The sequence below is a fragment of the Mustela putorius genome, unplaced genomic scaffold, assembly GCF_011764305.1.
Source record: "Mustela putorius furo isolate JIRA1106 unplaced genomic scaffold, ASM1176430v1.1 tig00000874_pilon_pilon_pilon, whole genome shotgun sequence".
In the NCBI taxonomy this organism is placed as follows: Eukaryota; Metazoa; Chordata; class Mammalia; order Carnivora; family Mustelidae; genus Mustela; species Mustela putorius.
Window position 1 is genome coordinate 3,062,481 of NW_025421505.1, and position 24,544 is coordinate 3,087,024.

At 43.4% G+C, this 24,544-nt stretch overlaps 1 protein-coding gene across 8 annotated transcripts in view; it reads right to left on the minus strand.

Moving 5' to 3' along the window:
• PLCB4 (phospholipase C beta 4) overlaps positions 1–24,544 on the minus strand; it is a 412,481-nt gene that overhangs the window by 109,147 nt on the left and 278,790 nt on the right. For all 8 annotated transcript variants that reach the window (XM_045086008.1, XM_045086009.1, XM_045086005.1 and 5 more), the window contains 3 exons: positions 19,375–19,455; positions 18,522–18,581; positions 16,260–16,403 (listed from right to left, as the gene is read on the minus strand). In XM_045086008.1, coding sequence (XP_044941943.1) covers positions 16,260–16,403; positions 18,522–18,581; positions 19,375–19,455 — 285 coding nt within the window. The remainder of the gene's footprint in view (positions 1–16,259; positions 16,404–18,521; positions 18,582–19,374; positions 19,456–24,544) is intronic.

Sequence of the window (24,544 nt, forward strand, 5' to 3'; positions counted from 1 at the left end):
AGTTGTCAGGGTCAGGTATCGGTTGCCATTAAATTGTCAATACTGACCATTTCAAAGACAGGCCAAGCAAAAGCCATTTCCAGCTGGTACACTGTTACAGCAATACTGTGTGGCTATTACTCAGAGACCAGATTAGTAGTTCCCAGAACTTGTTGTACCTTAGAAGCCTCTGGGGAGCCTATAAGACATTTCAGAAGCCTGGATGCCTCTCCTGGAGATTCTTATTAATAATCTGAGCCCAGTCGGACCATCAAGCTACCTTTTAGAGACTGTAGGTAATTCTAATGTGAACCTACAATGGAAGCACCACGGAACCAGACCACATGCACTACATGTGGTGTAGGCCAGTATTTTTCAGACTTTACCCGGCATCTGGATCACTTGGGAAATTTTCTCAAGACAGATTAGGATTTAATAGGTCTACAGTGTCTTTCCTGAAGAGTCTACATTTCTTGCAATCTTCCAAGACAGGCCATGGGGGCTGGCATGACCTTCTGTGCCCTGTTCACACAAGAGGTGCAGCGTTTGGACGTCATTTCTAGAAAAAAATCACTTATCTTGTGCACGGTTAAGAAGTCCACCGATGAGAAAGCAGTCCTACTCTCCATTATGCCGGCTTTTCTCAAGTGGCCCTCCGATCAGCAGCATGAACATCCCCAAGGAGCATTATTAGAAGTGACAACTTTCAGGCCCCACCTAAAAATCTACAGATTTGGCCACACTGGGGATGGGGCCCAGTTACCTGCATTTTACCAGGCCCTGCAGGTGCCTCTAATGCCACAATCATGTGGTGCTAGTGTCAGAGCACCTGGTACTGATCACGGATAAAGATAACCGAAGAGCGTGCGGAGGTGGCCACAGGAGGACCGACTTGTCTGGTTTCGCTTTTTGAACAATTTTATTGAGGTACAATTTATATACGATGAATGGCCTAGGAGCTGCTGATTCAAAGTTCTTACATGCTACTAAGCATGCTTAGGGTAAGAGTACTGCCAAGGGAGACACTTTGAATTTTCAATCTTCACTCCCTTGTTTCGGATGAAATTCGCACAAAAATCGCAGTATGTGCTCAAGTATTTTAAAGAAAGTTACAAGCACCACGAAAGCGGAACCGGTGTCCAGAAGGAGGCTGGCTCAAGGGCCAGCATATCTAGTTGCTGGTGATGTTGTAGGATCTCAGGAGGCAGCAGGAGATGGCCCCGGGGAAGGCCCTTAGAAGTAACAGCCCCCCAGGACTGTGAGAGAGGGAAGCATAGGATCTGGACAGGTCGGATCTGAAAGTCTGGGCTTTGGTGAGAACATTTATTGAATAACTTCGATAGGGGCGCCTGGGTGGCTCGGTCGTTTAAGCCTCTGCCTTCAGCTCAGGTTAAGATCCCAGGGTGCTGGGATCGAGTCCCGTGTGGAGCTCCCTGGCCAGCAGAGGGCCTGCTTCTTTCTCTCCCTGCCTCTTCCTCTCACTCTGCCTGCTGCTCCCCCTGCTTGTGTTTTCTGTATCAAATAAATAAACAGAATCTTAAAAAATGAATGAATGAGTGAATGAAAGGTACAGAAACAAGACAGATGTCTGTTTCCCAGAACTAGGGTACTTATGCCCCCACTGGTCCAGCAATCAGGTCTGAGCGCCAGAGCTGGAGCCAACACAGCAGCAGGACTAAGTAAGAGCCGAGGGCCTGTGTTCTTAAAGTCTTGGTCCCTATGGTCTTCACCCCAGTGCTGAAACAGAGCCTGGCCCCGGGATGACCAAACCCCAGAGGCAGACACAGGAGAGCAGAGAGATTGGTGACTGATGCAGGACTTGACCCCACCCCCACTCCGTTGCCAAAAATCACATTTTACTCCTCAAATGTGCTCATCTAAGATGCATTCTAAAATGATGTGGGAGCAGATCTACCAATGTCTGGATATCACAGACTGACTTCTACATCACATTAAGAAGAAAAAAATACAACTGTTTTCTCTTTCATATCAACAACTTCCTCCGCGTTCTCTTAAGGAGAGAAAAACACAGGTAGAACATACGGAGTGTCAGTCATCAGGACAGATCTGTGACAGTGCTGGAAACTCCCTCCTGGCCGGGGACAGCAGGCAAACGGGCAGACAATGACAGCACTGACTGCAAGAACAAATCGGGCAGAGAAACCTGAAAGTCACCCCCGTTGCTATCCAGAAAGAGAGAGAGAAGAGGGGAAGATAACAGAGAGGCCGAAGAATCCCACACAAAATGCAGGAGCTCAACTTGCGATCCCAGATACCATCCAGCTGATAAGCCCCGGATGGAAGGGGAAATGAAGGAGCCTATAATGACCAGTGACGACCGACCGAAGCTAGTGCCCAAAGAGTCACGGGGATCTTGCAGAGAAAAACCCAAGGTCAGTCGAGGGACAACTCCATGGTAATCACAAAGGCCCTTGGGAAGTCAGTAATAATTCTGATAAAATTTTCAAATCTCAGAACCAAGACAGGAGCGAGGAAAAAGGGAAGAGGTTGCTCTCGGCCTGAGTGTCTTCCCGCAAACACAAGGTTTTCATCTGCTGTTCTCTGTCCTCAGAGGAAAGGAGGAAGGTACCGAGCGCCATCGGAGTCTCCAGTCACCTGCAGAGCACGGGGCAGGAGTATTTGGGCAGGAACCCCGCTGCCAGAGATGGGTTTTGTGTGGCTGCGTGCAGAAGACAAGTGTGGATGGGCCTGGATAGTATCTGTCCTTTCCTAGGCAAGATTAGTTCAGTCACTCACAGATAGTCAAAACAGTCTGTCAGCCTGGCTGGTTATCTTGCCAACACTGGGAACAGTTAGGTCAAAAAGAACCTCTAAATAGTCCTAAGAAATGAGAGGACACTGTGCTGTTCTAGGTCATCGTTCAGAAGCTCAAGAGTGGAACTCCGCTACCAAATGGGTTTCTGTTCATTACCATTCCAAGAGACAACTTTTGCATCACTTAAGCCGGCTTTTACAGATACCCTGTAAACATGTCCTAGTGCATCTATAGAGCCCTGTCTCAAATAATCACATTTTATGCTAGGTATCTACTCCAAAAAATATGCTGTTGAAGGAATCATGCTAAGCCACCCAGAATATGCCACTTTGGTATAAAAATTATTTTGAGCTGAAAGCATCCGAATTCCTGAAATCCCTTATCTGACTACAAGCAGGGCCTTCCCCGAAAGAACCCCACTGTCAAAAATCCCCAACCAAGAGTGGCTCTAACCTTCCCTTCTGGAAGATGCAATGGTGACACCACACTCAGACACTGTCACAAAATTTTCATGTCTATCTATTTTCCTAAGGGCCGATTGATCTTTCCTAAAAAATCATCTGCTCTCCTGAAAGTTGCCTTTTGCTTCCTTTCTTTCCCTTCCTCATAGGATGTACAAACCCCCAAATATCCCCGCTCCTTTGGGTATTTACTCTCTCATGTGAGGCTCCGTGTACACAAAATGAAAAATGAATAAATTTGGGTGCCTTTTCTGTTAATTTGTCTCTTGTCAGTTTATTTAGTAAAGAGACCTAGCTGAAGAAACACAAAGAAAATCTAACCACAGCTATACACTCAGAATACATGAACGCCTTACATTCACTTGTGCCTACAGACTTTAAGTAATACGCGATGTTCTTTCCTGACTCAGGTTAAGAGAGCATCTCCGCTCCTACAAATGCCAAAACACATTCAAAACCCCAGTGAGCATAACAGAAGAAGATTTTAAGAAAACCATGATACCCTCCTATGCCAGGTAGAAGCCAGTTTTGTGAAAGTGCCTTTGGGGGTTCAATGGTCAAATGTGCAAAGTCCTGGTGGTAAGAAAAGCGTAAACAGCTGGTGAATTAAAAGATATTCATGGGGGGCTCAGTCTGTTAAGCATCTGCCTTTAGCTCAGTTCATGATCCCAAGGTCCTGGGATCGAGCCCCATGTCAGGCTTCCTGCCCAGCAGGGAGTCTGCTTCTCCTTCTGCCTCTGCCCGTCCCGTCCTCAGCTCCTGCTCTCTCTCTCAAATAAAATAAATAAAATCTTAAAAAAAAAAAAAAAATAGAAGGTATTCATGAAGTTGTTTCTCTGGCTGATACCTGTACTTACAACCCCTAAGTCATACTCCTACTACACGAACTGGCGGATGATGTTGGCAAAGTAAGAAAGGCCAAAATGAACACTATCTCACCCTGCGGAAGCTCAGAGATAAATATAATCAAATCAGGGAACCTCTGGTGAACTCTGGCCTAGAGCTCTCAACCTACAGAGCATGGGCGCATCAAATCGAGAGGTACTCCCATAAGCTAATTAGGATTTTCAATATAAGATATCAAAAAGAATCTAAATCAGTGCGTTTTTGTTTCATTACCTTTCTCTGTTTTATGGTCGAGTCCCCTGACCTTCCCAGGCAACAAGAAAGGTGTGAGGCTGGAGGTGGTGTGAGGGGGAGGGGAATGTGGCAGCAGGAAAATGGAATCAAAAGCATATGTATAGGGCGCCTGGGTGGCTCAGTGGGTTAAGCCGCTGCCTTCGGCTCAGGTCATGATCTCAGGGTCCTGGGATCGAGTCCCGCATCGGGCTCTCTGCTCAGCAGGGAGCCTGCTTCCCTTCCTCTCTCTCTACCTGCCTCTCCATCTACTTGTGATTTCTCTCTGTCAAATAAATAAATAAAATCTTTAAAAAAAAAAAAAAAGCATATGTATGTAAAGATGAATCAATAAGGGGCACCTGGGCGGCTCAGTGGGTTAAGCCGCTGCCTTCGGCTCAGGTCATGATCTCAGGGTCCTGGGATACAGCCCCACATCGGGCTCTCTGCTTGGCGAGGAGCCTGCTTCCTCCTCCCCCTCTGCCTGCCTCTCTGCCTACTTGCGATCTCTGTCAAATAAATAAATAAAATCTTTTTTTTAAAAAAAAGGTGAAACAATGAATGTCTAGATGACACCGCTTTCATACTTCTGGAAAACTATGGGACTGAGAATGCCTCTATGACACTGCTTGTTGACTTTCTCCTCCAACAAAGCAGTAGTTCTGGAAGGTTTTCATTTGTGTGCCTTCAATAGGCAAAAACAAACAAAGAAACAAAAAAGTTTGGTAAATAGTTCAATACCACGCCCTGTGTGTGGAGATTCACCCCAGAACATTACAGCGTCGTGGAATACTACGGTGAAGAAATCTAACAAGGCCCTCTCGGGCTTCGTTGACCAGGGAACCTCCTTTACATGTAGGCTATTTTGCAGAACCCCCCCAATTTGGGAAGTGCTGGTGTATGATTTCAGCTCCCACAGATAAGACATTAACTTTTACCTCAAAAGGAGTGTAAAATTTTATAATGTTCAGGAGGAAGTCGCCGGGCGGTGACAGAATACAGAATCTGGAGGGAGGCCAATGCCTGCCTGGCTTTAAAACTCTGCTGCTTATGCTTATGGGCTGTGTGACCTTGGGCAAGTGACTCAACCTCTCTGGGCCTAGTTCTTCCTCTGTAAAATAGTAACAACCATGCCCATCCTACAGGATGTGAGAATGATATGAAGAATATATGGTCAAGCACTTTGAACATTACCTGGTATCCAATATAAACTAAAAAACCCCATGGCTGCTGCTCTTATTAATTATTGGGGGATCTCTGGTCAGCATTTCTGTAAAGGGCCAGAAAATATGTAGTTCAGGTTTTAAGAAGGCTGCTGGTGATTCTGTGTTGTACGGTTTTTATGTTTCATTAACGCTTTAAAAATGTCAAAGCTATTCTTAGCTCACTGGCCATACAACCTTGGGCTGAGGGGTGGGTTTGGCTCTGGGCTGCACTTTGCCAGCCCCCCATTATGATTATTAAACTCGTTCTAGATCATATTACTCAGGGGGTGAGGTGTCTGACCCATCTCCTCACGTACCCTATTTTTTTTTTTTTTTTTTTTTAAGATTTTATTTATTTATTTGTCAGAGAGAGAGAGAGAGAGAGAGAGCACAGGCAGAGTGGCAGGCAGAATCAGAGGGAGAAGCAGGCTCCCCGCGGAGCAAGGAGCCCGATGTGGGACTCGATCCCAGGACGCTGGGATCATGACCTGAGCCGAAAGCAGCTGCTTAACCAACTGAGCCACCCAGGTGTCCCCGTACCCTATTCTTTAAAGAAAACAAACCAGCATGTGTGAGCTCGTCTTCCACATACACTCTGTTCACGAGGCCCATCTCTGCCAGCAGGGAGACCTGGGGCTGAGTGGTAAGTAGAGAAGCAATTTAAAGCTAGTGACAGTTTCCTCTCCCAGGGGCCAAAATGTGAAATCCCAACTTCCTATTATGCTTCTGGAACAATTAGAAGCACTCATTTTGCATTCCCTTGGTGGAGTCATTTGATAACACTCGCAATTAGGGCAAAATGAGCTGCTTGGGGCTAGGCCTAGAGCACAGAGTCTCTTCCTAGGAAACCTGTCAAGTTCATGACACACAGCAGAGAGAGCACCCCCCATCCTTCCCACCACCCCACCACCCCCGCTGCAATGAAAACCTGTCTCCCAAGAAGCCCCTGCATTCTGCCCAGAAGCCCCCAGGGGGCTGGAAGTTTTCTGAGGAAGACCGGGCAACACCAAGAAAATCCACCTCCAAGACCGCGGGGATTTACAATTATACCGAAGCCCAAGAAAAACACCGTAAGGACCAAGAAAATACATGTGATTAAAATTTTAAGTAAAATACAGTACATGAAACTCTATAAAACAGCACAAGCCCAACTGTGTTTAGAAGAAAATTGTGTGAATTGAAAAGGCACACTGGGGTGGCTGGGCTGGGGTTGCAGGGAGTCGGGAATGGGGTTTCCTTTTTGGGGAAGATGAGATGTTTTTTCAAATTTTTATCACATGCCCCCATGCACAGCCTTCTGTCTTCTGGTGGACCGCACACTGTGGACCTCACCATAATGGGACCAGCAGCAAGTCCTGCCTCTTTTATGAAAATACTTCTCCCCTCTCCCTGTCTGACCACAGAAACTCCTTTCTTAGCAATGTGAGGACTGGCGTTGGCGCGGGTGATGTAACCCGTATTAAGCTAGGGATATCTACTTATACGCAAATGTCCTCCAAAGCAACTAAGCCATATCCTCCTTGGCATCTAGTATATTTTCTCTTGCAAAGAGAGTCCTGAACCCTTAGAGGAGAAAATAACTTCCACGGTCACTGGGTACAACTTCCTTTTTTTTTTTTTTTTTAAGATTTTACTTGAGAGAGAAAATTTTTTTATATTTTATAAATATATATATTTATAATTTATATATACTATATTTAAATATTTGAGAGAAAGAAATCACAAGTAGACAGGGAGGCAGGGAGAGAGAGGAGGAAGCAGGCCCTCTGCTGAGCAGAGAGCCCGATGTGGGCCTTGATCCCAGGATGCTGAGATCAAGACCTGAGCCGAAGGCAGAGGCTTAACCCCCCGAGCCACCCAGGCGCCCTAACTTCTTACTTTTATCAATGAGAATAAAAAATCCCATGTACTGGAAATGATTTATCCAAGCTTAGAATTCATCAAAAAGTAATTCTTGGATGAGTAGCTGGATAAAAGAAGGTAAAAGGGAAAATAAAAACAAATGAAGCATCTTCATTTAAAATGCCAACAAAGTAAACACCTTAGGTAAAATATTAGTTCTTACTCTAAGTGCCTTCATGTGGCATGCTGGCTGATGTCTACAGCTAAGGTTCTATCTCTGAGCCACAGAGAGTCTGTCATTGGCGCATTGGTGTTTAAAAATGAATATGTTTGTCAAAATTTTAGCATCAGGAGATTTCATGTAAAAATAAATCCAGAAGTCCAGTATTTCATGGAAAACACACCACCATCTTCAACCATCCAACAATCTCAAGGCGTATATTCTTATATCATTGGAAAATTGACTGGAGACAGGTAGATGTTGCCCCCCCCCACCTCCAGAGGGTGTATGGACACTCCAACTCGCTACCGTCTATACCATCCCTTATTTGTCTTCACCTGGTATTTTTTCATTATTCAAATCATCTTCCTCTCTCCCACAGGCACCTGGGGTTGCAACTCACGGTCTAAAGGAACTACTACTTTTGGTATCACAGGGAGAAACTACGAAGTTGGGGCTGACAGTGTGCCACCGAGGAGACACGGAGGAACGGAGTTCTGGGACAGATGGTCTTGAAAAGCAAGACGAGAACCAAGGGAACCACAGAGATGGAAGGTGGTCGTGGGTGGCCCACGGAGACAAGTTTCACCCACGCCACAGATGAACCAATGATCTCAGCCCTCCCTCCGAAGGCAGACAGAGAGTGGTGGTTTCAATAACCCAGCAGTAAGTCAAATGAACCCCATTAACTTCATTTGCAAGAAGTGAGCGCCCAGGTAGGATGGGGGCATTGAAGCTTACAACACCCGCTTGCTCATCTGCTGATCACAGCTCTGTCCTGAAGCAGGCCTTTTAACTGGCCCTCTCTGCTTCGCTTCACAGGAATTCAAAATGGTTTAAAGTGAAAGCAAAACAAGAACATGCCAACTTTCAGCTTCAGAAACGTGAAAACGCACACACGTCTCATGCCAGAGTGGAGCCTCAAAACCCACAGAAACGATGCGGGGGGTGGGGGGGAAGAATTCAATCAATCAGGGTATTGGGGCTTGGGTGATAAGAAGCTGAGATTTACAATTTGGCTACTTCAGCATTCAGTGGACATTGGCTCAGGAGAGCCTGGACAGCCCAGGCAGTTTTTTAACAGAGATGGATTTATTTATTTTTTTTTTTAAGATTTTATTTATTTATTTGACAGACAGAGATCACAAGTAGGCAGAGAGGCAGGCAGAGAGAGAGAGAGGAGGAATCAGGCTCCCTTCTGAGCAGAGAGCCTGATGTGGGACTCAATCCCGGGACCCCGAGATCATGACCTGAGTCGAAGGCAGCGGCTTAACCCACTGAACCACCCAGGAGCCCAACAGAGATGGATTTAAATGCTCCTTACTGAGCACTGCTTCTCACATGTGAGTGTACCCCAGAATCATCTGGAAGGCTCATGAAAACAAGGTTACCGATTCAGTAGGGCTGAGAATCCGTCTCTCTGATTCAGTTCCCAGAGACTGCTGGAGCTGCTCATCTGGGGACCAGGCTTGGAGAACCACTGGCATAGACAATACCATTAAAACTCTGTGCTCAATGAGTTAAGCCTCTGCCTTCGGCTCAGGTCATGATCTCAGGGTCCTGGGACTGAGCCCCACATCGGGCTCTCTGCTCAGTGGGGAGCCTGCTTCCCCCTCCCTCTGCCAGCCTCTCTGCCTACTTGTGATCCCTCTTTGTGTCAAATGAATGAATAAAATCTTTAAAAAAAAACAAAACAAAACAAAACTCTGTGTTGAGAAACATCATTTTGCCAGGGAGTGCTCTGAAAAAAAGCTATTGTTAGGGTCATGGGCACGAGTTCATTTTAATGATGCTTTTGGGTGTTCTGAGGGAATTCTGAACAATGGCTAAGCCAGTGGAATCCACGGGTCTACAGATTAGCCTGTTTGCTGTGGTCAGTCAATTTGACAAAAAATAATTGAGTTCACAGTCACTGTCAATTTCAGACTAAGCCCATTTGTACACTAAACCAACAGGACTCATACTTCACCTTGCTTGAGAATCCCATGGCAGGTTAGTTTAAAAAGAGATTATGGGGCTCAGCCCCCAGAATTCCAGATTTCTGGGATTGGGTAAATTTGCATTATGTAGGGGCTCTCCAAGCTCTGTGTTTGGCAAGAAAGAGAAAACCGAGGGGAGGGGAGGGAGGCTCTGCAGGGCCTTTCCCACGAAACTTTGCAGTTAGCCTTTCACTCAACATAATTCAAGCTCAGCAAAGTGGTTTTGGCCTTCAACCCAATCTACTAAAATAAGATTTTATTACCTCTAATAAACTACCTGACTTTATCTTTTTTGTATACAAAAGAGAACATGTAACATTTTTCTCATTTAACTTCTATAGTACTTTTTCATGGGCTTATTTGAGGACCTGGTTACAAAGCATAATTTATAGAGTTTGCCAAATATTTACAACCTGCACGAAGTATAATAAGCAGTCTGGAAATTGTCTAAATTCAGTCCAAATCTTTGCATTTTGAACCTCATAAAAACAGCTTATTTTTGTAATCAAAGGAAAATTCAACTTAGTATAAAATAACACACTTATTTTTGGGGATTTTAAATGAGGGCTGCATTTCCATCTTATGTACAGTGACTCTGTGATTTCAGTTTGCTGTGCAGCGCCAGCTGTAACTTAATGAAAGACATCTGAACTCCCTTCAACAAGCCAGAGACATAATCCTTCCAAGCTGGTTGCATTCTGAGAGAGAAAAAAATGCAGTAGAGAAACCGAGTTGCTTTTCTAACTAAGGAACGCAGTCACAATGTTCCATGTTATTTGCAAAGAGATGAGGATGAGCCAGGAAAGAAAAAAAAAGTATTATTACAGATCAAAAAAAGATTGGAAAATATCTTCTTCACGTGACTGCTTTTATTCCCAGGCACGTTAAGCTGCATATCTGAGTCACCTATTACCGAAAGGCACATATGTTTGAGGAAGAAATGCCAAGATCCGTTGGCCAAGCCTTTTAACTGAGGGTTAAGGAGAGGGGAAGAAAGCTAAATTTTCTAACTAGAATGACAGGAAGGATTTAGGCAAGCATAAAAATAATGATCCAAGCTGGAAAGAGGAAAGATACCAGGTGAAAACCTCCAGTCTTGATTCGCAACAACAGTCCCCGTGTCTCCTGCAGTGACTCTAAAAATAACATCATGGAATCCTAGACCTTCGGACTATCAGTACATCACATTTTCTGCGGCTTGTGGTCTAAAAAGCATTTTCCGAAATTTCCTTAGAGCTAAACGGTACGAAACTGGAGGTTATAGCAAGAGGGACCATATCTATCTATCTATCTATAGAATGATAGATATATAAATAGATCGATTGATCACCCGGGTTAGAATTTATCAATTCTGTTTATAGAAAGATCTCAGTGAAGCGGGTATTTATTAAGCACCTACTAAAAGTTGGGCACAACCATTCCAGATGTTGGGAATACAGCAGGCACAGGACATTGCCCTCATGTCAGCAGAGGAAGGGACTAAATGAATAAATGCTATGTAGCGATCAATGCTATGAAGATAATACAGCAGGATAAGGAGTGAGGGTGAACCATGGGGTGGCAAGATGTGGAGCTGAGGCGATATTCCCGCAGAGAGGTGAGAAACGGGAGAGAGAAAGCAGTATGTGTTAAAAGCATCCCTCCAGCTGCTATTTTGAGAACAGACTCAAAGGGACCAGGCCAAGGCAGAGAATCCAGTGAGGGGAGACAGGATACGGGCTTGGATCATGCTATAGTCATGGTGATGGTGAGAAGCAGCTAGATTCTTGAGACAAGGGTGTGTGTCGACAATGGGCTGACACGGGAGACAAGGAAGGCGTCCATGGTCTCAGCTGCTGGTGTGGACCGTGGGTGAAGGGTCTAGATTTGGACGTAAGTTTACAATACCAGTCAACATTTATTTTGTAGGGGAGAACAAGTGCAGAACTGAGATCAAATTTCTAAAGAGGTACAGCCGCAAGGCAACCTCTTAACTCAAAGCAGAGAAGGCAGCTAGAGAAAACTCAAGCCGAGCTATAAAGATGTTTTTTTTTATATCTGTGTCCTCTTCTATGGAAGAAAAGCACAACCCTATTTTCACGTCATACATACTGGACAATATTTGCATTTATTTGAAACCTCAACTCTGAGAAATTCAGATACTACATAAAAAATACTATGTATTGATTCTTAAAAATACCACTTGAAATAAGAAAAAAAAAATATCGGAGACCCCCTTGGGGAACAGGAAGAACAAAGAACATGAAATGTCTTGCTCAAAGTCAGGAAAGGTTCCTCTTCTGTGTGAAAGCTGGTTCTCCAGGGAGAGCCCACAAAGCTGAAAGTTGGCCCATTTGCCTGGATGAAAGGTTTGGTAAAGTTGTGTTTTGCTTTCTTTGTTTTGTTTTGTTTCCCCCAGAATGGGCAGATCATCAGTGTCAGAAGAACCCAGGAATTAAGAAGAGGTTCAGGAATCTCATAGGATAAATACTCCCAAGCAACTTCTCTACTAGAAACTCTCTCGGTTTCTCTCTCACTGGTTTGACCAGTAATTGTCAGATGTTCACACAACAAGCAAAACTCTCTGACCACCCAGGGGGGGATGCTGAACAGCAAGGTACTGTCCAGGTATGTTGAGACCCTTGGTTCTTACTTTGCATGCTTACTACGAGTTACTCATGTTTGTTACCAAACCTGTTTTGTCTGTTGCAATTTGAAAATTTTATGAACTGGGACGCCTGGGTGGCTCAGTTGGTTAAATGACTGACTCCAGATTTCTGCTCAGGTCATGATCTTGGGGTCGTGGGATTAAGCCCCACATCAGGCTCCTTGCTCAGCCGGGAATCTGTTTATCTCCCTCTGCCTCTGCCCCTCTCCCCACTCATGCTCACAGGCATGAGCGCTTGCTCCTCCTCTCAAATAAAGAGATAAATCCTTAAAGAAATAAAAATTATATGAACCCATGAAATACGTTTGTGGGAAGAAAGAGGGTTGTTGTTTCTCTAAGTTGGATATTTTGGAAAGATATCTTTAAAGGCAAGTTGCATCATGTGATTTTTTTTTTTCCTCAAACTGAGTGAACAAAACAACTACAGGATTAAGGAAAGAAGTCCTACAACTGTAGGATTCTGCCATCCCATTGCTCCACGGGTTGTCTTTAAAAGCCTCACTTCAATGCAACCAAACCGGGCATTTGAGACCATGCTTCACAGGCCCGATAAAGGCAAAAATACTTCATGAAAATACTTCATCCCTGACCTGAAAAGATTGGCCAACTACTGAACCCCATTTATATGCAAGTGTTTAAGGTCTGCATGTGTTATTTAAGAAAAATAATGACTTTCTTTAAATGATTCTTGTGATAAATTGACCAGGAACGCAGGGAAGGAAGACGAGAGCAGTTAGCTTACCCTATGGTACCATGACTCTAGGCTTGTAGGTCGTACTTAGGCTGAAGTGGTACATAGAGTCGTAAGTGCCATTTTAGGGACACTGGGCTGTCTCCACATTTCTCACCTGACCTGACGTGAGTTGTGAGTTCTGCCATCATTCTGACCTGACGCCGTTACATCTGTGTGTGTTCTGTATAAATCCTCTCGCCTCCGTGGCCTGCGTGTTCTGGTAGGGATACGAACACATACGGAGGAACAGGAATAAAATGGAGGCGACAGGGAAAGTATCGTCCGTGCTGGAGGGAGTATTAGGATATGAATTAGCACAGTTAAGTTTTGAAATCAGGAAGCAGGCCAAATTACCCACATATATGTATACTCTATGAATAAGTTTTCCCAATGCCTTGGATAAAAACCATTTAAACGGGGCACCTGGGTGGCTCAGTGGGTTAAGCCTCTGCCTTTGGCTCAGGTCATGATCCCAGAGTCCTGGGATTGAGCCCCGCATCAGGCTCTCTGCTCAGCAGGGAGCCTGCTTCCCTTCCTCTCTCTCTGCCTGCCTCTCTGCCTCCTTGTGATCTCTGTCTGTCAAATAAATAAATAAAATCTTTAAAAAAATGTATTTCTATTTTCCATAAAAATTATAGTTACAGGCGACACTAAAACAGAGTTAATTACTGAGATAATATGAAAGAATACCAGGAGACTTGTAGAGTAGGACCAGATAATGATGTACATCATTATACTAAACAATTACACAGAACTAGAGAACTGACTCAGTAGTAAAAGTGAAAACAAGTTTTTTCAATATCTCCTACTCTGTCAGTGGAAATGCTATTACGAGAAGAAACCTAAATCTTAACTTTCTGTCCTTACCCCTACTTCAAAGATACACATATCTACTATCTCCTAAGAAAGAGAGGTTTTGGAGCATGGTTGTTAGATGAAATGGACTATGATTGATAGCACTAAACTCAGGAAAGCAAAAGGGTTATGAGATTTATTGGTCTGAGCCTTCTTTCCAGGACTGTACCTGCTCAGGGCATCAGGCAGGAGTATCTCATGGGATATGAGAAAGCCCGAGTGTGAGGCCAGACTCTGATCCACCTGCTGTGTAGTCTAACATGAGTTCTTTTAACTCCTTGGCCTCACTGAAAAATGATGTGGTAGGAAGTCCTTCCTAAACTCCATTTCTGGCTCTCATATTCTGGGACCCTGGCATCATCAGGGCTAACACTCATCCAAGACTTTCAATGAGTGATCCTGCACTAACTAACCACTTCCCAGGCAGTAACTCACGCAATACTCATTCATGACATGTCTAACAGCAGAGGCTTTGGTATTATTCCCATTTCACAGATGAAGGAAATGGGGCACTGAGAGGTCCGTTGTCTAAGTCACGCAGCTGCTAGTGGAAGAGCAAGGAATTGAACCCAGCCCACCTGGTCCCGAAGCCCAAGCATACGGCTTGTAACATGACGAGATGACAAAAGCCAGAAGACACAGGTCTACAGAATGGTCTTTTTGCAAAATTTGGGGCAGCTCAACATCTGTATCTGATTAACGGAGCTTTTTCTTTATGAGTGGTCAGCATGGACTTCTGGGATTCAATGTTGCTATGGTAAACGGCCACTAAAAAAGACCTCTGCAGCAAAGAGGCAGGCGTGAACTACAGAAAGCAGGAAAAATACACGTTTAGATCAGCAGGGTTCAAGGGACCAAACTGGCATCGATCTAAGCAAAATAATAAAAGAACTTGAAGGCTTTGAAATCTCTATTCTCCCAAAGCGAGGTAACTTGGAACAAGAGCACAAAACCAACAAAACCACCATGCGACAGAAACAAAGCCTCCCCTGTAATGTGGAGTATCCATTCCTGGCTCCAAAGTCGGAGTCCAGGAGCGGCTCGTACTTCCCTGCACATCTGAGTCATCTGCGGCAGGGAGCAGGAGGGGTCTTGTTAAAAAAATGAAGATTTTGGATCTGTAGGTCTGGGTGGACCTCAGACTCCCAGGTGTAAGGAGCTCCAAGGCGAGACTGTGTCACTGGAATGTGGATCATCCTTTGTGAGTTGGGGGTAAAGAGCTTAGAGGATCTCAGAGTCTGCAGAACTCAATTCTGCCACCCGGTAGCTCTGGTTCACAGTCAAGTCTTCTAAGCTTGGTTCTGTCCAATGAGCCTATCTATACATTCTTGTCTAGCTCTAAAACCCGGTATCTATAATGATGACTTTCTCATTCAATCCTACATGGAGTTTCTTCTGGTAGCATTAAACAGGAAAATGAAATGCCTCCCACAGCCCCCGCACCTGGGTCTCTGTAACAGGAGAATCAAGGCTCAGGCCTTCTCACACCTGTTACAGAAAGATACTGAGAGCTCTGTGCAGAGCCACCCCCCAAAACAAATTTCTTGCAGAAAAGTGATTTATGCTTGAGGCTTTTTACTTTGGCCAAAAGCTCTTGGAGACTCACTTGCCAGGTCAATGGTACTCTGGGTACAGTATTAAAAGACAGATCATGACCCAATACTGTAATAACTTATAGGGGTGAGGGGGGGCGGAGCTTATATATCTTCACCATCTAGACCTATGCTATCCAGTATGGTAGCCATTAGCCACATGTAGCTATTGAGCACTTCAGATATAGCTAGGCTGAATTGAAAGTACATATCAGATCTTGGAGACATGCTATAAAAAGAACGTAAAATGTCATTAATTAATTTTACATGGGTTTTAAGTTAATATGACAGTATTTAGGGTATACCATGAACAAATTGAATTTTACTGAAATTAATTTCACCTGCTCCATCTTACTCTTTAAATGTGCCTGCTAGAAAGATTTAAATGATATCTGTGGCTTGATGGATATTTCTACTGGGCACTGCTGATCTAGTCCCTTGTAATTCAAACTGTGGTTCTCAGACCAGCGGGATGAGTATCAGGAGCCTGGGAGGGAGAATTCTGTCGCCATCTCAGACCTATCGAATCACCATGTCCCTTTTAACAAAATCCCGCGATTCCTGTGCACCTTCTAGTGTGACAGGTGCTGCGCTAGTTTCTCCTACAATATATTCTCAGACCTACTTGGATTCTTGGTATATTTAAGTGATACACTCAAAGAGTACTGTGCTTGCTGAATCTTCAACACCAACATTCCACCGAGGCAATGGAAATATGTTTTTTAAATTTTAAATTAAAGCTATTACAATACAATAGTACTATATAAATCAAAATTATACATGACATATTAGGCCGACCACATATATACATATAGGAAGGGGAAAGAGAAAGGAGGTTTTTTCACTAAGGCTACCTTAGTTACTTCTGGATTTTCAGCCACCATGTATGTGAAACTGATGTTCACCAGATCTGTGCCGCTGCAAACACAAACTATCCGCCCTTCCAGATCATTCTCTGACTTTCCAACAGCTTCGAGAGCGGCCAGGATTTTGGGATCCTGTGTAAATTACACAAATAGGAAAAAATTGTTAGAACGCAGAACATGGAGGGAACATGCTCATTTGATGTAAAAACACACAGAAGGACAAACGTTTTCTTTCTAACAAAAAATGCCCTGATATGCAGCATTATCCTTTTTTAAAAAAAAAAAATTTTTACTGTGTTATGTTAATCACCATAAAATACATCATTGGTTTTTGATGCAGTGTTCTAAGATTCATTGTTTCTGTGCAACACCCAGTGCTCCGTGCACTACGTGCCCTCCATAATACCCACCACCAGGCCCCCCAACCCCTCATCCCAGTCCCCTCTAAAACCTTCCATTTGTTTCTCGGAGTCCACAGTCTCTCATGGTTTGTCTCCCCCTCTGGCTTCCCCCGATTCAGTTTTCTTTTTCTTCTCCCTTATGCTTCACAAGTAAGTGAAACCATATAATTGACTTTCTCTGCTTGACTTACTTCACTCAGCATGATCTCATCTAGTCCCATCCATGTCGATGCAAACGTTCGGTATTCAACCTTTCTGAATGTTGTGTAATATTCCATTGTATATATGGACCAGATCTTCTTTATCCATTTGTCTGTTGAAGGGCATCTTGGCTCTTTCCACAGTTTGGCAACTGTGGCCATTGCTGCTATGAACATTGGGGTACAGATGGCCCTTCTTTTCACTCCATCTGTATCTTTGGGGTAAATACCCAGGAGTGCAATACACAGAAGGACAAATGTTTTCTTTCTGTCAAAAAATGCCCTTATATGTAGCATTATTCTAAAACATGTAGAGGGAAAAGTTGCAATACTACACACTACCTGAACTCATTTGGTAAGAAAAGTATTCTAATATTACTGATTGAGAAAATTAGGTGCAAGGGTCTTTCTTTAGGTTCTTGGTTGCAGTTACAGGAGGACATGGAAGATGATAATGAGATGGAAAGGCTCTGACCTCAGGACCTGCTTGCGTCCACAAAGATCAAAGGGGCCTTTTAGCAGAGGACAGTCCCTGACGTCTCATGCCAATAAACACAGACATCCACACAGCCAGCAACCAATGGTTATTAAGAAATAAGATTGAGGGGTGCCTGGGTGGCTCAGTGGGTTAAAGCCTCTGCCTTCAGCTCAGAGCATGATCCCGGGGTCCTCGGATCGAGCCCCACATTGGGCTCTCTGCTCAGCAGAGAGCCTGCTTCCTTTCCTCTCTCTCTGCCTGCCTCTCTGTCTACTTGTGATCTCTGTCAAATAAATAAATAAAATCTTTAAAAAAAAAAAAAAAGATTGAGTCTTTCAAGCAACCCGGACACAAAGGGTGAGCACGTTCATCTCCTAGAAGCCATGGCATCTTTATTTGGAATGAAGACAGTTTAAGTCTACCCTAATTAGCGCATAAAATAGCATCCTTGTCCTCCAAAAAACTCAGGAGGAAATGCCAACAGTTACACGGAAATTTTAACTAACATAAAAGAGGACAGCTTTGAAAAAAACACACAGAAACAAAATGAGGCACGCAATTTTGTTTTTCAACATCTAAAAACCTGCAGGGCTACTATGAAAAAGGGCATACATACTGTGCTTTAATATTCTAGAAAAAAACCAGCTTCTAAACTCCCAGCACCACTATGCAAACAGCTTCTTATTCAAACAAGTCAATCACTGTGAAGAAGATTTATATGCTCTGTCATCTTTTTCTTCTCTCAGAGGCAAACGGAGCCTCCAAGGTGAGCCACTGTCTGCGTGCACAGGTGCACAAACATGGAACTAACCATGCCATTTAAATTGCCACATCAACCGCAGGCCAGAAGTGACTCACAGTTTGCTTAGGAAAAAAATGGCAGCAGAGGGAGGGGGCCCTTGGTGCATTAATTTCTGAATTAAGGAAACTGTTTCTTTGATGCAAGCATCTTCTCTTTGAAAGGTGAGTAATGCTTCTCGCTTCTCATAGAACTGAATACAACGCAATCCAGACCACCCAATGGATGTAGGTGAAAAGACTTCTAAACTGTGTGTTCTTCATTCGTGGCTGATGAGTTTGGGGCAGTGAAAGCTTAAATAACATCCCAGCATCCTTTTCCAAACTAAGTCAATCTGTGTTTAGAAGAAAAGCAAACACCAATCACGGGTACCTTGGGTGTGGCTCCCAATCGAATACTGTTGATGAGGGAACATTCTAGCACTTGTCCTTCCTGGAAAGAGAGAATATAATACAGCAGTGAGCTGAAATCCTGCCAGACCTGCGGCACAGATGGGTGATGCAATTTTGAAGGCAATGCCAATGACAGGAAGGTAGAGAGGGAGAAAAAAACAAAGGATGGTCATCGAGATACCCAATAATCAGAAATGGTCGTGACCCCACACAGTCCATCCACTTCAGATATACTTGTCTATGTGGATGCAGGTCTGAATAATTATTTATGTTTATAAAGTGCTGTTATCTTATGCATATAATACTGTGGCTAGAGTAAGACAGCATTAAATGTGTGCGTGTACATGTAATATTAAGGGAGTACCATGCTTTTGTAGGATTCCAATTCTACTTCCTTAAACTCAGTTCAAAGATCCATTTAATGTGTGCGCTGGCTCTGTATTGAATGAAGTCCCGGAGTGTAACAAGATGAACACGCTCTTAATGCAGCTCTGAGACTCAGCTTGAAACTCTCTTCTTCTAGGAAACCTTCCTAATTCCCAAGATTAAATCAGATCTGCCAGTTTTAACTCTTGTAACAACCCAACCTCTTTCACAACATTCAATGACTGTATCTTTTTTTTTTTTTTTTTTTGGAATGCCTCCTTCTTCTCCTAGATTGGTATTTATGAGGTCTAGGGCAGTATCTCGAATGCCTGCCATAGGGGAGCACGTTTTTAAAATCTTGAATAAATAAGTAAGTGTAGGGGTCCATGCCCTTAAGAGGCCTTCTGCCTACTCATTGAGAAATATAGTGGTTTAAATCGGACGGCAGGAAAGAACAACTTGCCTACCTTGCCTTCACTCCTCCAGGTCAGAAAGAAGCCAAATTCATCCACTTTGAAGAGGCAGTTGGGTTCAAACACAAAGGATTCCTGTTAAAAAAGCAATGTGTTGATCTGTATGACTCAGCCCCGTTTTGAATCTAATAGAAATGCAAATATCTTTTAAGTCTCTAAATGAGGGAAAATGAGAAATCAGCCTTTTGCATCCTAAATCTAATGACCACATTTCCTAGTATGGAATAGTTTCATCTTAAAACCTCTTTGCATTCACTTCTGTATTGAAAGCCTGATCAACTTTATGCAGCATTTCCCTCTAGAGTAGCTTTAAGGACAAAACACACTGATGTCTTGTAGGTCATAGAAAACAAAGTTCTTCCAAGACCTGGAAGGAAGGACTCCCAGATTCCAGCCAACTGGTCTCCCTCCACAAAAGAACAATTGTTGCCTATATTTAATATAATGTAAAAAATCAGATTTTTAAAAAGTCACTGATTTTGTCTACATCTTTCTGCATTCAGATGTTTACTCAGAAAATTTCCGAGATTTTTGTTTTTACATTCAACCTCATGTGGTATCCTCTAAACCAGGACTCGAGCAGGATTTTGAGCTAAGCAAGGTATAATCCTTGGACCAACAGCATCAACATCATCTGGGAGCTTGACTCAACTGTGGAATCTAGGGATCCAGCCCAGATGAACAGAACCAGAGTCTCTGGGAGCACGACCCAGAAATCTGCATTCCAGCAACCCCTCCAGGTGATTCTAAGGCATGCTAAAGTTTGAGAACTACTGCTGTGGTCTTGGAAACCAGAAACTCTGTTGAAACTTAGAGAATCAAAATTTGCATCAAGAAGGGATGTTAGGGGGCACCTGGATGGCTCAGTGGGTTAAGCCTCTGCCTTCAGCTCCGGTCATGATCTCAGGGTCTTGGGATGGAGCCCCACATCGGGCTCCCTGCTCTGCGGGAAGCCTGCTTCTCCCTCTCGTGCTCCCTCTTTCATTATTGCTTTCTCTCTCTCTCTCTCTGTCAAATAAATAAATAAAATCTAAAAAAGAAGAAGAAGAAGAAGAAGGAGAAGGAGGAATGTTAAGCCCCATAAGCAGAGGTTTGGGACAGCTATGCTGTACTTTCCGAGATATTTCTGGTCTTTAGAAGGAAAGTACCATTGTGCTTAAGAGCACAAGGTAAATTCTGCATCGGTGAAAGAAAAAGTGTATTCAGGAAATGAACCCGGATGCCCTCTGTCCTCTGATGGTATTGCACCAAGCCTTGGCACTCCTGCATCAACAAATCCACACTTCCTTCTCAGGATGTAAAGAAGTCATCTTCCTTGATACTTAGGGGGCCAACAATAGGGAGCCTGTCTACCACATGTGGATCAGGGCAGTGATTTAAAACAAAGAGTAATTAAGACTTTAAGGGTAGTTCAGACTTATAGTTTCACCCATCAAAACATATCTTTCTAAATTTCAGGCAAACAGCAACATTCGTCAAGGTAAAGCCAATGTCAAGAGGCTGGGCTACGATAAGGTGTCAGGATTGAGAGTCCCTGGGGCCTGGAACAAAGCCAGCCTTCAAATTTGTTTGGGGAGCCTTTTGACAGGTGAAGAATATCATACATATTTCAACTGTGTACCAGATGCATGACAAGCACTGCAAATAGAGCAATGAAAAATACAAAGAATGGGGGCATGGTATGACCTTTGCCTTTGGAAACAAAACCCAGTTCTGCCATTTGTTTTTTATCATCTCCTAGAAAAGCCCTTCTAAGTCTCCAAATCCTTATCTAATGGAGGTATTTACACATATGTTTCAGGCTTGTAGGAATTACGTGAATTGATAAATATAAAGTGTTTGGCACACAGTTACAATTCAGTGAGTGGTAGCTACTATCAGCAATGAATGGCTCAAATATGCATTTGTGATAACAGATTACTAACAACATGACATTGCCAGTATTTGACCCACAAAGATGGCCCTTTTGGATGGTTCAAGTTTTTTGAAAAGGCTTGTCCCAGAAGCTCACACTCTAGATGGGTCTTAGACAATGGGTAGTAGTTATCCAGGTGAAACAACACACTGAGCAGAGGGAGAAGCCTTTGCAAGGACATGTACACCTGACCTGACATTGGGAACTTTGGAGAAATTGGTGTGGTCAGAACATCTCAAGGGAAGAGCAGCAAAGACTGGACCCATGAATAGGGCTAGATCAGAAGGGTGCTGCATGCCACACAAAAGGTATTAAACTTGACCAAAAGGCCACAGGGAGTCTTGTTATCATTACTGATAGAGACACAAGAATTACTAACTAAAATATGAGAATTAACACATTTTAGAAGATTTCCCAAGCAGTATCTTAATGGCGGTACAGAATTCTGGTGCATAATATTCAAACTTCTGTCCTAATATGGCATTTGCAGAGTAGACCCACAGTGAATCAGCTACCATCGCTATTACGTATTTATGTGCACCCTCTCCTTTTCCAAATAAGGATTTGAAATGATCCATGAAATATACATGATAAATAAGAATGGTTTTACAACTTACTTCGAGGTGGAACTTTCAGTTCCTTGGCCTCCTTAACTGTAATGATTTCTCTTTCTTTCTCTGTCAGTTACAAAGTACCCCCAGGGCTGATCACCACCACCTTGAAATTTCAACTCCTAATGTCCCACTCTTGGACCACATCACCAGATCTCTCTAGTCCCTACCTCGACAGTACCCATTCTCCTATATCCATTTGACTTCAAAACTTCTTATTTGTTAACCTTGCTGATCACTCACTGTCCACCAGACTTCTCCCTCCTTTTACTTCCACCCTTGTCTAGCTTATTTCCATGGTCCTGTATCACAGTCATTCTCTCACTGATACCCTCAATCCCCTAACCTCATTTCTGATTTCTTAGTCACAGAGCCAAGTCCATCTTATCCATATTTTATCACTGAAACTGATGAAGAAAATCACAGAACTGGATTGACAAGCTTGAGTTGACATTCATGATCACAAACGTCACATGAATAGTCAGCAATGACTTCCAGACTTAATAATTCTTTATTAAAAGTTTCCCAGCCCTATGAAAGGACTATTTCATGGCTTCTTCTCAAACTCCTTTAGTTCCAGCAATTACAATGCTTCACTGAGTAAAGAAAACCCATCCAATGAGAACCTCTCTCCTTCTTCCCTCCTCATGAAGCGTACTTTCTCTGAACAGAGAGAGGTCCACCTACCCTCTGCCATTTCTGCTCCAGATGCAATCCTCCTTCACTCACACAAGGACTGCTGTCTTTCATTCATCACCATCCAACACACATCAGCTTTTCATTTCTCTACTGGCTCCTTCCTGGCAGCACACACACGTGCTAGCTGTCCCCACTTCTTCTTTCACTTATTACCCTATGTCTCTGATCCCCTTTAGGGTATATCTTGAAAAATTTGCCCATATTCACTGCCTGTACTACCTCTCCTCCATACTATCTTTGATCTTCCATCTGCCTTCCATTCCTGTCTGCCTCTCTAATTTCTTTGGCCGGGTTTACCATGGCTTTCATGTAGCCAAATGCCACCCACATATTCTTTTTCTAATCTGATTTGATCTCTGAATGGTAGACTATTCCCTCCTTCTTGAAACACTCTGCCACATTGGTTGCATACCATTCCTTTAGTCTCTCTTCCTTCTATACTCAGCTTCTACATGCTTTCCAGGACTTGGTTCTGAGAATTCTCATGGCCACGATGTTCCTAGATCTCCTTTAACCCCCTGGTTTCAAGACCATCTATTTCTTGAAGACTCCCAAATTTATAACAGCATCCCAGTCCTCTCTGAGTTCCAAACTTTACTCTCTATTTGACATCTCCACTCAGATGTCTCCAAATTAAATGCCCATAACAGAATGCTTTATTCCCTAGCCTCTCTCTAAGCCTTTCCAGCATTAAGACATTAAGTTCAAATAATGTCCCCTGTATCTACTGATTTATGGAAACTGAGTCATCCTTGACTTTCCCCTCTCACTTCCATTAACGAGTCTCCTTCATATTTCATGTATATACATTTTTCTCCATCTCACCACCACTTTGATTCAAACCATCATCATTACGCCCAAGTACTGATCTTTTCACCTCTATTCGTTCTTCCTACAGCAGCCAGATGGACTCTTTAAACTTTTCATCAGTTCATTAAAACCGTTCAGTGGATTCCTGCATTAATTAGGGTAAAACCTACTCCTTACCAAACGTTCTAGACAAACTGGATCCTTTGGACCGTATATCCTGCCATTTTCCATTGCTTTCCTTCTTCTTCACTATAGCCATGGGAACTCTTTTTCTTGAACTCCAGTTCTTTCCAGCCTCAGGGCCTTTGTGCTTGTACCTTCTCCCTCCCAGAAATACTTTCCTTCTGCCCTGGGCATAGCTGGCTCCTCTTCACCCTAGGGACCTTGCCTTAACTTATCTTCAGAGGGGCTTCCCTAACCTCCTTAAAGTGTATCTCATCTTTTATTTTCTATTACAGTATCTTGATTATTTCCTTGCCTGCTCCAATCACAGTCTGTGATTATAGTGATCGGTTGATTGTCTGGCTTTCACACCAGAGTGTAACATCTACGAGGGCAGGGTCCTTGAGAGATTCTTATTCATACCTGCATTCTAAGTGCCTAGCACAGCAAAAGCACCCTGAAACCAAATTCATGTACTAAAAAAAAAAAAAAAAATCAGTGAACACATGATCTCATGTTTCAAATAAAATAGTTTTCAGCAGGCCAGTCTATAAAAGAGATAAACAAGAAATTACTTGAATTGAGGGGGTTGTAGCAAGCCCGGAACCCATCACGGTCAGTCCTTGGAAGGCTGCCATGGACAGATGCACAAATCCAAGGGCACTGCATTGAGGCTCTCTGCCTGGCACGGGGCTCCTGTTTTAAATTCATACGAGCTCATCTCAGAGTTTTGGTGTCTCTTTGAGGCACCTCCTGGAAACTCCCTTGGACCAGGAGCACTGATTGAGTGCCCTTCAAAGAAATCATTTTCAAAACAGGACAAGGAATGTGGACAAGGAGAAGACAAGTAAGACAGTAAAGTAAAATAAGCTTAAAATTAAAGGTCCAGAAAGGCTTGTCATAGGATCCTAAACAGTTAATAGAAGATACCAATTTGGCTCTGGGCTCCCTAGCAACAAAAGCAAAA